Genomic DNA, 15,170 nt, shown 5'->3' on the forward strand with positions numbered 1-15,170 from the left:
TAGAAGAGGAAAAAGTGGAAGTAGTGACAGACTTTATTTTCTTGGGCTCCAAAATCACTGGTGACTGCAAAATGGCTGGTGACTGCAGCCTTGAAATTAAAAGATACTTGGTCCTTGGAAGAAAAGCTACGACAGACCTAGACAGTGTGTTAAAAAGCAGAGACATCATTTTGCTCACAAAGGTCTGTATAGTCAAAGCTGTGGTTTTTCCAGTAGTCATGTATAGATGTGAGAGTTGGGCCATAAAGAAAGCTGAGTGCTGAAGAATTGATGCTTTTAAACTGTGGTGTTGGAAAAGACTCTTGAGAGTCCCCTCACTATAAGGAGATCAAAGGATGGAAATCAATCCTGAATATTGATTGGAAGGACTGATGCTGACTGAAGCTCCAATTCTTTGGCTACCTGATGTGAAGAGCCAATTCACTGGAAAAGACTCTAATGCTGGGAAAGATTGAAAGCAGGAGGAGAAGGGGATGACAGAGGCTGAGATGGTTGGATGGCATCACAGACTCAGTAAACATGAGTTTCAGCAAGCTCCAGGAGATGGTGAAGGACAGGGAGGCCTGTGTGCTGCAGTCCATGGAGTCACAAAGAGACACGACTGTGCAACTGAACAACAGCAACACTGTAAGCGGAAAGCAAGAACTTCTGAAAGTAATTAAATTTTTTTCCTTTATTTTCTTTTTTAAAAAAATATTTATTTTTTAATTGAAGGATAATTGCTTTACAGAATTTTGTTTTCTGTCAGAATAAATCAGCCACAGGTATACATATATCCCCTCCCTCTTGAACCTCCCTCCCATCTCCTTCCCCATGCCACCTCTTTAGATTGATATAGAGCCTCTGTTTGAGTTTCCTGAGACATATATCAATTTCCCGTTAGCTATCTATTTTACATATGGTAACGTAAGTTTCCATGAGAAAGTAACTAAAATTTTGAACAGTTCCTTTTCCATGTAATTAAGTGCTACTTAAGATACATAAGGATCTTCCCTGGGTCAGGAAGATCCCCTGGAGAAGGAAATGGCAACTCACTTCACTATTCTTGCCTGGAAAATCCCATAGATGGAGGAGCTTGGTGGGCTACGGTTCATTTGTTTGCAAGATGTTGGACATGACTTAGTGACTTTACTTTCACTTTAGGATATATAATCTTCCTATATTTCTCATTAAGAGTTAAACATAAAAGTGCCATTAATATTCCACAGTGTGACAGAATAACCTTTGCAGTAACCTGTTATCTCTTTTGTTCCTTAATCATAGTTCTACAACGTTAGTACATTTTGATTCTGTTACTATTAGCCACAGATTCTCAATTACTGTGGAAATGAAGTCGCTAATGATGAGGTGCTAAATTTTGCATTCAGGTATTTGATTTGTGAGTAACATTCTTTGAGGATATTGGTTTCCAGTTCTGAAATACCTTTATTTTTATTCAGTGTCTCCACATTGCCTGCCTGGGTTATCTTAAGAGTTTAGTATTTTTCTGCTTACTGTATCATGAGAATTCTACTTTGCTCACTTAAAAATTTGTAAAGGCCTTTATGGGTATTTTAAATCAAGTTGTATTATTTGGTTTATAACAGTATTGAAAAATGGCTATTATTTTTCAGTTGGTTGCAGTATTCTGGACTAGCATAGATTATGTAATTTATTTCAGTATATTTGCTAAAAGTGAAGATGTTAATCACTCAATCATATCCAACTCTTTGTGACCCCATGGCCTGTAGCCCACCAAGCTCCTCTGTCCATGGAATTGTCCGTGCAAGAATGATGGAGTGGGTAGTCTTCTCCCTTCTCCAGGGGATCTTCCCAACCCAGGGATTGAACCCAGGTCTCCTGCATTGCAGACAGATTCTTTACCATCTGAGCCAAGCAGCCTGCTAGTATATTTACTGCTGCTGCTGCTGCTGCTAAGTCGCTTCAGTCGTGTCCGACTCTGTGCGACCTCATAGACTGCAGCCCACCAGGCTCCCCCGTCCCTGGGATTCTCCAGGCAAGAACACTGGAGTGGGTTGCCATTTCCTTCTCCAATGCATGAAAGTGAAAAGTGAAAGTGAAGTCGTTCAGTCGTGTCCGACTCTTCGTGACCCCATGGACTGCAGCCCACCAGGCTCCTCTGTCCATGGGACTTTCCAGGCAAGAGTACTGGAGTGGGGTGCCATTGCCTTCTCCGAGTATATTTACTAGGATGACGTAAATTATCTTTTCTTTGAAATCTCTGGATGAAAGGTCTTTAGAACTGGATGTGCCTGCAGTTATAACTTGTAATAGTATAACATCGTTACAAGAATAACTCATCAGTGGCTTTTCTGTCAGTGTTTACAGATGTGTAAATTATATGCCAATTTTGTTAAAATATTTCATGAAGAACCTCTATGTATAAGAAACAATGATAGATGCTAGGGTAAAATGATGAATAAGATAGATATTTCATCCAGACTTAGGGAATCAAGGAGGTTTTTTTCTTCCAGGAAATATCCTCATTGAGATTGATATTTAAATGTAGTATGAATTAGCTGGGTGAAGTGCTGGAATAAAAAATATACTAGAGAGAAATAATATTTTTAGAAATGATAAATATGAACAACTAAAACATTAATGAACATATTAAAGAGTAGATTGGACATTGTTGAAGAAAAAATTTATGTACTGGAAAATAATTCTTGGGAAATTATCCAGAATGTCCAAAGATAGCAAATATGAAAGAAAGTTTGAGAATAATTGATAGAATGAGGTCCAAGGATGAAAAGGATAGAGAGAATTGAGGAAAGGCAGTATTTGAAGAAATTTTGACTGATAATGTGAATTGAGGAAAACATGAATTGGTGTGGATAGTAGATAAAAGTAAATTCTCTTCTCTTGCCTGCTCCTTCCCTCATCCTCAGAAAACCCCCAGAGAATTATAGAGTAAATGGTGGAAGAAACCTTGGTCCATAAATGCCACCGTGGAACTAACTTCCCCACTATCCTGTGGTTTATAAGGTTTAAATTTTTTTGGTGGCCATAAACAACACAGTCATGCTCACATAGATGAAATGCATAATCAATTTGAGACCATCTTAATTGCTAATTTGTTACTTTTTTTTTTTACTGCATATACCTTAAGTTTTATGAAGTCCATTAAGAATTTTCTGTTAACACATCATTACACCAGTTCACTATCTCCCAAATGTAATTACATTTCAGTGACATTTAGATCTGTTTTGAGACTATTTCAGATATTTGATTTATTATTTTATACATAAGCTAAACTTATTCAGAAAATACCACAGAAAACATGTTTCAGATTAGAAATCTTTCTCTACAGTTTTTTTTCCCCAAAAGTATCCAAAAGATATATGCCTTCAAAGCAAGGTAGCACAAATTAGAAATTGGTGTGAAGACAGAGCAAAGGACTAACAACATTAGGTACATAAACTAGAGTCAGAATTGAAATTAGTACATAAAATACCCTGACTTGGAAATGGTTGTGATCTTTATTTTCATGTTCTAGCCAATGCTTATTTCCTCTAAGTGTCCAGTCTTTACTAAAGCACAGTATTAAATGTGTGTGAAGTACAAGAAATATTTATTTCTGAGTTCATAAAAGTTATGCTGGTCCATAATTCCTTATCTGAAGAAAGGTTTAAGACCAAATAAGTTTTAGATATCAATTTTTGTGTGTTTTGAAAAGGTTATAGGGTACCTTATTTATGTAATAACCCCAGGAGGGTTCATAGCCCAGCAGGTCTGGCTTTGGTTAACGGGTTTCCCGTGAGCGAAGACTGTCTTAAGAAAAACAGAATGTTTTGGTGTATTTCAAAATTGTTCCTTATCCTCTCTGCTTGCTGCAAACCAGAGGGGATTTTTTCTAGGATATTTTCTATGGGAACTTGATTGAGCTCTTGGAGGTAAACCTCACAGTATTGTGGGGACCCCCCCTTAAAACTGGATCCCCTGGGCGTTTTTTAACTTTCACGAGTTTTTAAGTGAGCTTCTAGCAAGTCATCGATTATAGTACAGGTTTTAATACCCCAGCACTAATTCCTTAGCAGTTTCTGCTCTTGAGTCTCTGCTCTAGGAAACCATGATTACCTGTTTTTGCTTGTGGGTCTCTCCAGTCTTGGTCCTGACATCCTCCTAAGATGGGAAAGAAGCAGATATATGGACTATATACTTGAGAAATTTGTCATCAGAGGAAGGAGGATTTAGATGGTTTCAAAGCTTTTAACCTGGGGACCTGACAAGTATAAAGTATTTCCTATAAGTTTTATAGAATCTGAATAACTCTAAAGACCAGGGGAAAACCGAAGACACCTGGTTTTAGGAAAGTACACCAAGTTTTTTATTACCTCAGGGAAATAGGTAAGGTAACAAGAAACTGGGAAAGCTGGGAAGACCCTCCCCAATATTTGAAGTAAGAAAAAGTTTACTGGAGGCGTGTAATGCTCCATTCTTTGATAGAGAAGTGATGGGATAGATGTGTTTGTTTTGAAACCTAGATGGCTCTGTTATGTTTCCGTGAGGCTCCAGCATCCTCGTGCTTTCTCCTTCACTGAAACGTGTGAGCCGTTCTAGGCTCTGAGGGCAGATACCTCTATGTTGGGATTGAGAATGAAAAGGTCATGGATTCAGCTGCCTCAGCCATTCATCCCTTGTGAGAGGATCTAGGTTAGACTGCTTCCTAATCTACTCTTGATCAATGTATTTGTTGACTCTGGGCTTAGAGACTTAGAGACAGGGGAGAATCATTTTAAGAGGCTATGTTTTCTTTCCTCTGCTCTGATTTCTCAATCAGTTCTTTCCTACTGCTTTCTCTCTTCCTATGATTTGTCATTTCTAGTCTGCTGATGGAACCTTACCTTGGTTTTTAGTGTTATTATTGTGTCATTCTTAAAAGTACATACATGTTATTTATTAGGTGTGTAGGGTGGAGGTGGAGGAATATGTATTGCCACTTAAAAGGGATAATGAGATAAAGGGTAGGCAGGTGCACATATTCATTTTTCTCTATTGAATCAAACATGATGACTAAATTAAAAACCCTGTAATTAGGACTAGTAGCCCACATAAGATAGTGTTTTTATTAACATGAATAAACTTTTATTAAGTAAGAACTGATTATAATCTTTGCTTTCCATAGTTACTATTGAAAATATAAATTTAATCAGATGTCTGAAATCTTTACATAAAAGCTGTGACTCCCAGCTTATTGGTTGGGCCCATCTCGAACTGTAAGCTTTACAGTGTGTGAAAATGGGTATTTATAGCTATATAGGAAAGGCAGGAGGAAGATTAGATTCTAGGAGTAATAGACTCAAGACTCTAGGTTGATCTAACATGAGATTGACTCATTTTAGAACTGAGAAATACCTTTTTATCTCAAAAGTTTTAGACTTATTTAACATCTGACATTTTAGATTCCAAGTATTATTATCTGAATATCAGTATCTAAAGGTCCTGTTATTTCACGTGTCCTTATGTTTCATTTTTTTTCTTTTAGGTCTCTTTTATTCAGAACCTTGTATTTTGTGTAGAAAGAGTTTACCGGGTGCCTGACTTCGGTGTCTGGGAAAGAGGAAGCAAATATAATAATGGCAGCACAGAGCTGCATTCGAGGTAATTTGCCGATTTCTGAGTGTTTTGTTTTCTATTTTTAATTTGAATGTGTGGAATGTGAATAAAAATCAAAGAACTAGGTTGGAACTTTGGTTTCTGTGTAGTTTTCATCTCTCTATTTTTCTACATATTAATATAATTCAAGTGAAATTCACTTAAAATTAAAGGAAGAGTCTCCTCTCAGTACCCATTAACAGATGCAGGAAAAGAGCATATGAGTGTTTTTGCCAGCTTCACAACGTGTCAGGACATGCATATCAGTATTCAGTCTAAGACTTGACCTTTCTGTTCAACCAAGTCATTTTCTTTTTCCTCTTTTAAATGACACTGTTTGAAAGGTCAAGTACATTAAAATTGCCAAACAGCAGTTGTAAATGCATCGCATCTAAAATTCCTTTTTGTGTTATAGAGCTGATTTTTATCCCAACAAGACATACTCACACCCTTTATATTTTGTTTTAACTAAAAAGTAGAGCTCAGTTAGTCCTATCCATTTCACACTAAAACGTTTAATAATCTAAAGGTTATCAGCTGTAGGTCAGTTTAGATCATCGAGACTTAAATGAAGTAGAGAAACAGTTTACGAAACACTGGTTAAGAGGAATCTGCAGCTCAATAACTTTTTTGAATAGAAGGACTGCCCGCTAGTATATTTACTGCTGCTGCTGCTGCTGCTAAGTTGCTTCAGTCGTGTCCGACTCTGTGCGACCCCATAGACGGCAGCCCACCAGGCTCCCCTGTCCCTGGGATTCGCCAGGCAAGAACACTGGAGTGGGTTGCCATTTCCTTCTCCAATGCGTGAAAGTGAAAAGTGAAAGTGAAGTCGCTCAGTCGTGTCCGACTCCTAGCGACCCCATGGACTGCAGCCTACCAGGCTCCTCTGTCCATGGGACTTTCCAGGCAAGAGTACTGGAGTGGGGTGCCATTGACTTCTCCAGAATAGAAGGACTAATCACACACAAAAAGATTAAGTTGATTTAAGATATTTAGAAAACTAAAATCTGCTCCAGATTACTTGCTGTATAACGTCTCTGCCTCAGTTTTCCTCGTGTATAAAATGAAGATGATAATGCATTCTACTTGATGAAGTTGTAATGATTGATATTTATAAAGCATTTGAACAATGCATAAGTAAACATTGAAATGAAAGTACACTCACACATTTAAGAATACTTTAATAACAAAGATTGAAATAAAAAGGATTTTTCATTTAACTGTGGTCAACTAACATTCAACTTTCTATAAGTTTTATGATTCATATGAGGCATGTTTATACAGAGTAGAATAGTAACAATGTGTAAGGAAGACAATAAAGGAGAGAAATAATTCAGACATTAAATTCAGGCAAATACTAAATATAGCAAGAAAATATTATATTTCAGCTGTAAGTTCTCAGCATTTCAAATTATCAGTCAAATTCAAGACAGAAAGTTTATAAGATTGGAAAAGGTAATTTTTTAAAAATTTACCTTTTCAGTAGTTATTTATCAGGTCCCTTTCTGCTTTTTAATAACTATTTAATATATGCCAGTGTGGTCCCACTGACATTTTCGGTATAAAATATTTAGAGTACAGTTTTTTCTGTTTATAAAAGCTGTTAAACTCAGAAAGACTCTTGGGTAAAAGTTAGCATTAATCTTAGAAAGTGAGGGTGTTGGGAAGTCCTTTGGCAGGCTACTGTCCATGGGATCACAAAAGAGTCAGACAGGACTAACTAAACGACAACAGTGAAAAAAGAGAGACTCCAACTTGTTCTCCTGTAACTGAGGTTCCAGTCTTTAAATTGAATCATTAAGGATTTTATTTCAAGTCTTGGAAAATCATTAAGTGATGTTCTTTGCTACCTTTTGCATGCAAAATTAACCTTAATTGTAGCAATTATCAAACGGATGGGAAATGAAGTTTGCTATTTAGCTTTGGATGGTGCATTTTATATATTTAACATTCATCTTCTAATTTTCCATGGTATAATGCTGTAAATAACTTAAATTTTTTTTTTTTCACAATGCTTCTTAGCTCAGATACTCACAGGCCTGTTTCAGATCTGTCACCTCTGCTGACACAGTATCTAGTTTGAAACTGCAGGAGACCTGAGCCCTATGGCTCTCATGGAATGTAGTGTTGGCAGTAGTGGTGGGAGGCCAGTATCTTTCTGTGCTTATGCCCAGGAGTCGAATGTAGAGCTGCTACCAGTAGGGATTAAGTCCCAACCTTAGTCTATAACTGTAAGACTTCCCAGAACTATCCAATCCTAGTTAATTATCTGATCCTAGTGCCTAGTTGGGTCTGATCCAAGGACTGCTTAATGTGATATCCTTGTTATATTCTTAAGTTATTCTCATAATTTTGAAAAGCCTGAAATGGTATATAGTAATTCTTGCTAAAAGTACTCATATGGCCCTTTGCCTTCTAACTTTCTTTGCCAATCTCTGTCTCTGTGCTGTGCAGTTCTCCTTAGCAGGACTCAGAGCACAATCTGTTGCCTTGACGATCACTAGGGTCTTGTGCTCACTGACTTGGTAAATGTCCCTTTCCTCCTTTGCCACACACAGTGCACGTCCCTTCTAAACTGCATCTTGGTCAAAAATGATTACTGCCCTGGGTCCCGAAAACCCATACACATAGTGTTCTAAGCATAGAGGCTTCCCCTTCAGCATCCATGCCCAGTGGTTCTGTAGTGATTTTAAACCCTGGCACTACAGTTACAGGGTAAGTTTTATTTAGTCCAGGCAGGAAGCATTACTGCCTTTTTACACAGGAGGAAACTTAAGTTTAGAAGACTTTGTGATTTTTTACCCCCTCCATTCCTTAAGTGATACAATACAAAAGGTAATTGAGCCAGAACTGAATTCCGAGTGGACAGCTTCAAAATCCAAAGTTATTTTTACTGTTCGTTCAGTTCAGTCGCTCAGTCGTGTCCAACTCTTTGCGACCCCATGAATCGCAGCACGCCAGGGCTCCCTGTCTATCACCAACTCCCAGAGTTCACTCAGACTCACATCATTGAGTCAGTGATGCCATCCAGCCATCTCATCCTCTGTCGTCCCCTTCTCCTCCTGCCCCCAATCCCTCCCAGCATCAGAGTCAACTCTTTGCATGAGGTGGCCAAAGTACTGGAGTTTCAGCCTCAGCATCATTCCTTCCAAAGAAATCCCAGGGCTGATCTCCTTTAGAATGGACTGGTTGGATCTCCTTGCAGTCGAAGGGACTCTTTTAAGAGTCTTCTCCAACACCACAGTTGAAAAGCATCAATTCTTCGGCGCTCAGCTTTCTTCACAGTCCAACTCTCACAGCCATACATGACCACTGGAAAAACCATAGCCTTGACTAGACGGACCTTTGTTGGCAAAGTAATGACTCTGCTTTTGAATATGCTATCTAGGTTGGTCATAACTTTTCTTCCAAGGAGTAAGCGTCTTTTAATTTTATGGCTGCAGTCACCATCTGCAGTGATTTTTGAGCCCCCAAAAATAAAGTCTGACACTGTTTCCACTGTTTCCCCATCTATTTCCCATGAAGTGATGGGACCAAATGCCATGATCTTCGTTTTCTGAATGTTGAGCTTTTTTTTTTTTTTTTTTCTGTAGACTCTCTACTTTTATTGAGATATAGTAATTGACAAAATCACTCTATGAGTTTAAGGTGTACAATATAAAGCTTTGACTTACATATATTGTTAAATGCTTACCACAATACATTTAGTTAGTATCCATCCTGTCATATATATTCAATAAAAAGAAATAAATAACTTTTCTTTTTTTGTGTGTGATAATCTTAGAATTTACTTTCAATGTCATGCATATATGTATCAGACAGCTTTAAGCCAACTTTTTCACTCTCTTCTTTCACTTTCATCAAGAGGCTTTTGAGTTCCTCTTCACTTTCTGCCATAAGGGTGGTGTCATCTGCATATCTGAGGTTATTGATATTTCTCCCAGCAATCTTGATTCCAGCTTGTGTTTCTTCCAACCCAGCGTTTCTCATGATGTACTCTGCATAGAAGTTAAATAAGCAGGGTGACAATATACAGCCTTGACATACTCCTTTTCCTATTTGAAACCAGTCTGTTGTTCCATGTCCAGTTCTAACTGTTGCTTCCTGACCTGCATATAGGTTTCTCAAGAGGCAGGTCAGGTGGTCTGGTATTCCCATCTCTTTGAGAATTTTCCACAGTTTATTGTGATCCACACAGTCAAAGGCTTTGGCATAGTCAATAAAGCAGACATAGATGTTTTTCTGGAACTCTCTTGCTTTTTCGATGATCCAGCAGATGTTGGCAATTTGATCTCTGGTTCCTCTGCCTTTTCTAAAACCAGCTTGAACATCTGGAAGTTCACAGTTCACGTATTGCTGAAGTCTGGCTTGGAGAATTTTGAGCATTACTTTCCTAGCGTGTGATTTGAGTGCAATTGTGTGGTAGTTTGAGCATTCTTTGGCACTGCCTTTCTCTGAGATTGGAATGAAAACTGACCATTTCCAGTCCGATGGCCACTGCTGAGTTTTCCAAATTTGCTGGCATATTGAGTGCAGCACTTTCACAGCATCATCTTTCAGGATTTGAAATAGCTCCACTGGAATTCCATCAGCTCCACTAGCTTTGTTTGTAGTGATGCTTGCTTAGGCCCACTTGACTTCCCATTCCAGGATGTCTGGCTCTAGGTGATTTTTACTGTATCATGTTGTAGTTTAATGTCTTAAAAAGTTTTCCTAAAGTTTGAAAGAACAGCAAGGTGTATCACCTTGGTGACGTTTTGCTAAGTTTCAAGGATATCTTTGCTTAGCAATCAGTAAAGCTTGATTTAGCCTAATGCCTTTGTCATTCGCTTCCTAATCTGCCCTTTTCAGCCCCAGGTTTGCCTGTATCTGTTTTAGTCCAAATTCTTGAATTATTTAGCCTTTCTTAGATAAGCTTCAGAACTTTTTTCTAAAAAGTGATCTCATTACATTTAACCATTTAACCCATTTCTTGCAGCATCCTCGTCCTCTTTAGGATTTGGTAAAAGAAACCATTGCTCCAAACTCAGTGTAACTGAATGTTTCCTGAGGAACCATTCCCTGCTCTCCTGATTTTTCTGTTGATCTGACTTTTCCTTGAACAACATACTCCTTTTAGTTTCTCCTAGGGTGTCTAGCACTAAATTCTCCTTTTTTCTTCTGTTTATTCTCTAAGTCTTTTAATAAATTTCCTTACATTTCAGAATCTTATATTAATATTATTTGATTTAATTTCATTTTCCTTCATGTATTAGTTACCTATTTATTATAACAGAAATTCTTTTTTTGAAGATATTAAATTTTGTATTGATTATACCTGATAATGGATGATATACAAGCTTCATTCCCATCTATAACTTTATTTGGTACCATGATTCAATTTAGATATATTGCATAGGATGTGCCAGCAGTCATTAATAACCAAAAAACTCCATGACTTTGCATGGGTGACTCTTTTAAAGGTGAACTCCAGGTCACAACACAGTAACTGTCAGTTCAACTACAACAAGGTTCTGAAGACAAAAGCTTCTCTACCAAAGCAGGTTGTAAATAAATTTGAGTGGAACCTGGCATCACCCTGAAAGAATTCTGACTTTACACTGTTGGGATACTTTACCAAAATGGCTTCAGAGTAGATTAACTTTACACAGCACATTTTAAAAAAACGTATTTATTCAGCATGATGATTAGACTATTACATTTAGCAATCAACAGCAAAAAAAAAAAAAAAAAGCTACATTAAAACCCTTTATTGAAATACTTTATACTTTCCATAAAACAGAAACTAAAATAACCAATTACACAATTAATCACAAATACAGTCCCCAAGGTTTTTGCTCATAACATGAGTGTTGTCTAAAACATGTCTTCTGTGTAGCAGCTAGGCCCTGCCACCACCGTGCTTGGCTGAGGTCACAAATCTGTTGTAACCTATCACTTCTCTGGCTCTCCTTTCCTGCTAAGCTCTGTTTCCTGGCAGTAATTAAAACCTTCTCCCACTGTCATAGGTACTGCTGCTACTGGAACCACCATAGCCACCTTGGTTTCCTGGTTTGGCAAAGTATTGGCCTCTACCACCATAGGAGCCAGAACTTCTGCCTCCAAAGTTTCCTTCTTTCATGAGTCCAGAATTTGAAGATAGATTGTTGTAATTGCCAAAATCATTGTAGCTTCCGCCACCTCCAAAATTGCTTCTATCATTACCAAACCTGTTATAGCCACCCCGCTGCCACCAATATCCACCACCACCATGGCTGCCATCAAGTTTCCAGACCACTTTGGCCTCTTTGGTTGGATGAAGCACTAGCCATCTCTTGCTTAGGCAAGCCTTGATAGAGCTTTTCTCACTTCACAGTTGTGGCCATTAACAATGTGGTATTTTTGAATGACAGTATTGTCTATGGAATCATGGTCATCAAAGGTTACAAAAGCAAAGCCTCTCTTTCTGCCACTGCCTCGGTCAGTCATGATTTCAGTCACTTCAGTTTTCCTCTACTATTGTGAATAATTTCTCAGGTAAAAAAAAAAAAAAATTTCTCAGGTAATGTTCTTCAGTGTCTTTAATGCCACCAACAAAAATCTTTTTCATGGTTAAGTGGACACCAGCTCTTTGAGAATCTTCTCTTGAGACGGTCTCTTAGGTTCCACAACTCTTCCATCTACCTTGTGTGGCCTTGGATTCATGGCTGTGTCCACCTCCTCTACAGAGGCATGTGTGACAAACCCGCAGCCTCTGGAGCACTTGGTGTTTGGCTTCCTTATTACCACACAGTCTGTGAGTGTTCCCCATTGCTCAGAATGGCTCCTCAGACTCTCAGCATTTGTTTCAAAGCTCAGTCCTCTGATGAAGAGCTTCCACAGCTGTTCAGGCTCTTTGAGAGGCTTTGACTTAGACATGGTGGCAGTGGAGGGGGAAGACGTCAATGATGCTTACTCAGTGGTATCCACAGGCAAAAAGTATAACACTAATTCTTAATCCCCAGAGTTACATATCCAGGTGGTCTTTTTAGCTGTTCACGTTAAATTCAGTATTTTAATTTAAAAATTTCCCTTCCTCATTTAAGTAAGGCTGTTTTTACTCCTTGGGGCTACCTTTAAACACTTTAAGCCAAAACTGTTTTGGAGAAGAAAATGAGCTGCACTTAGTCACTCTGTCATGTCTGACTCTTTGCAACCCTATGGACTGTAGCCCTCCAGGCTCCTCTGTCCATGGGGATTCTCCAGGCAAGAATACTGGAGTTGGTCCCTATGCCCTCCTCCAGGGGATCTTCCCAAGCCAGGGATCAAACGCAGGTCTCCCTCATTGCAGGCCAATTCTTTACTGTCTGAGCCACCAAGGAAGCCCATGTATACTGGAGTGGGTAGCTTGTCCCTTCTCCAGGGGATCTTCTTGACCCAGGAATCAAACTGGGGTCTCCTGCATTACAGGTGGAGAAGAGATGAGTCCTCTATAAAATATGAATTGAATCTCAAACCTAACTTTAAATTTTTTGGCTATTGGAAAGCAAAAAGGAAAGTTGTAATAACATAGTAATACAGATATATAATCAACCCTGAATATTCATTGGAAGGACTGATGCTGAAGCTGAAGCTCCAGTTCTTTGGCCACCTGATGCGAATAGCCGACTTGTTGGAAAAGACCCTGATGCTGGGAAAGATTGAGGGCAGGAGGAGAAGGGAACGACAGAGTATGAGATGGTTGGATGGCATCACTGACTCAGTGGACATGATTTGAGCAAACTCTGGGAAATACTGAAGAACAGGGAAAACCTGGTGTACTGTATAGTCCATGAGGTTGCAAAGTCAGACATGACTTAGCAGCTGAACCACGATTTAGCAGCTGAACAACAATGCCCAAATGGAAAGATTATTATACATATGAAAGTGAAAGTTGCTGAGTCGTGTCTGACTCCTAGCAGCCCCATACAGTCCATGGAATTCTCCAAGTCAGAATACTGGAGTGGATAGCCATTCCTTTCTCCGGGGGATCTTCCCAACCCAGGGATCAAACCCCGGTCTCTCACCTTCCAGGCACATTCTTTACCAGCTGAGCCACAAGGGAAGCCCAGGAATACTGTAGTGGGTAGGCTATCTTTCCCAACCCAGAAATCGAACTGGAGTCTCCTGCATTGCAAGTGGATTCTTTACCAACTGAGCTATCAGGGAAGCCCATAATAGATATATATCCAGAAGGAAAGATTATTGGGGTTTTGTAGGGAGGAATACAATTTTATATTCTATTCTCTAGGCTTTTCCAATAAAGAAGGCTATCGCTAAAATATCTGATAAGTAACCATCATAGCACCACTTTACTCAGTTTAAGATTCTTTTGGTGACCATTTTATTTCATATAGTACTTGTTATTTAAAGTAACTACTTACCCTTCTTAAGTCATTTCTGATGTTCTAGTCATTGAGCTATAATACAGGCAGTTATCCATCCATTCTGCTTCATTTTATGTATTTTTCCTGTAGTGAACAATTCATGAACATCTATTAAAACCATAGTACTGTAAAGTCTTTTTTTTTTTTTCAGGAAGTATGATTGGGCACCTCAGGGAGTTAAAGCATAATGTTAATGAATATGAGATTGTGAATTTAATTTCCACGCTTGCCAGTTAATTTTTTGGATTCCATGGTGGGTTTTAAATCACCTAGTCCAAACCCATTATCTTTTCTAGAGAAGCTTTCATTTATGCAATAAATCACCTTATTAAAAACTATCTCCCAGGTAAACACTTTATTTTAGTTCCTGTAAGTAAATGTAAGGTAACACATTTAAAGAACCAAATTGGTGAATGCTCTGTTGGTAATAGTCACATAAATAGCTTGCTGTTGCCAAAGATTTAAATAACCAGTCAATAATGAATTAACATATTTGTGAATTTCAATTAAGTCCAGTTATTCAACCAATTGCATTGGTAAAGAAAATTGAAATGGTGAGAACTTGACCTTTACTATAATCCAGATCCAATGTTTCTTTCTTTTGTATTGCCTTATTTAGAGGACAGTTTCCACGTTCATCCCTCCGCTGTCTTTCTGCACCGTTTTTAAACCTAGAACCTTGTGCACTGGGGACTAAGGGAGAGCTCCCTGGGCATTGAGAACACGTCCTTAAGCAATAAAATCAATTGGCAGCGATGTTTCTGCGTGCATTGTCAGAGTATATGATTCCTATGGCTCTTCTAACCCTTAGGTTCTAAGAAATTAAAATTCTTATGCAGGTACTGTTTGGTTTCCATTTGGACTATTCAAGGCTAGGTATGATTGTGCTGGGTGCATGTACGGTAAGAAACCTGCCTTAGGTTCTTTTCTTGCTACCTACTGTTTCAAGTAACGCATCCCAAACTTAGAAGCATAAAACAGCAAGACAACAATCTTTTACTATTGTTAACTCTCATGGTTCAGGGGGTTGACTAGGCTAACTATGGTGGTTCATCCTTAGGGTCTCATGTTCATGCCATCAGTTGTGGCTGGGGCTAGAGTCAACTTTGAAGACTTCCTTACTTGGGTATCAGAGTGTTGACTGGGACTTCAGCAGGAAGACCTATATGAAGTTTTTCCATACAGATTCTG

The 15,170-nt window shown here is 38.6% G+C and overlaps 1 protein-coding gene across 3 annotated transcripts in view; it reads left to right on the top strand.

Annotated features, from left to right (window-relative positions):
- The window catches only part of PHKB (phosphorylase kinase regulatory subunit beta), a 229,590-nt gene that overhangs the window by 71,665 nt on the left and 142,755 nt on the right, over positions 1 to 15,170 (top strand). For all 3 annotated transcript variants that reach the window (XM_061385923.1, XM_061385924.1, XM_061385925.1), the window contains one exon: positions 5,486 to 5,601. In XM_061385923.1, the coding sequence (XP_061241907.1) occupies positions 5,486 to 5,601 (116 nt within the window). The remainder of the gene's footprint in view (positions 1 to 5,485; positions 5,602 to 15,170) is intronic.

The sequence above is a fragment of the Bos javanicus genome, chromosome 18, assembly GCF_032452875.1.
Source record: "Bos javanicus breed banteng chromosome 18, ARS-OSU_banteng_1.0, whole genome shotgun sequence".
Lineage (NCBI taxonomy): Eukaryota > Metazoa > Chordata > Mammalia > Artiodactyla > Bovidae > Bos > Bos javanicus.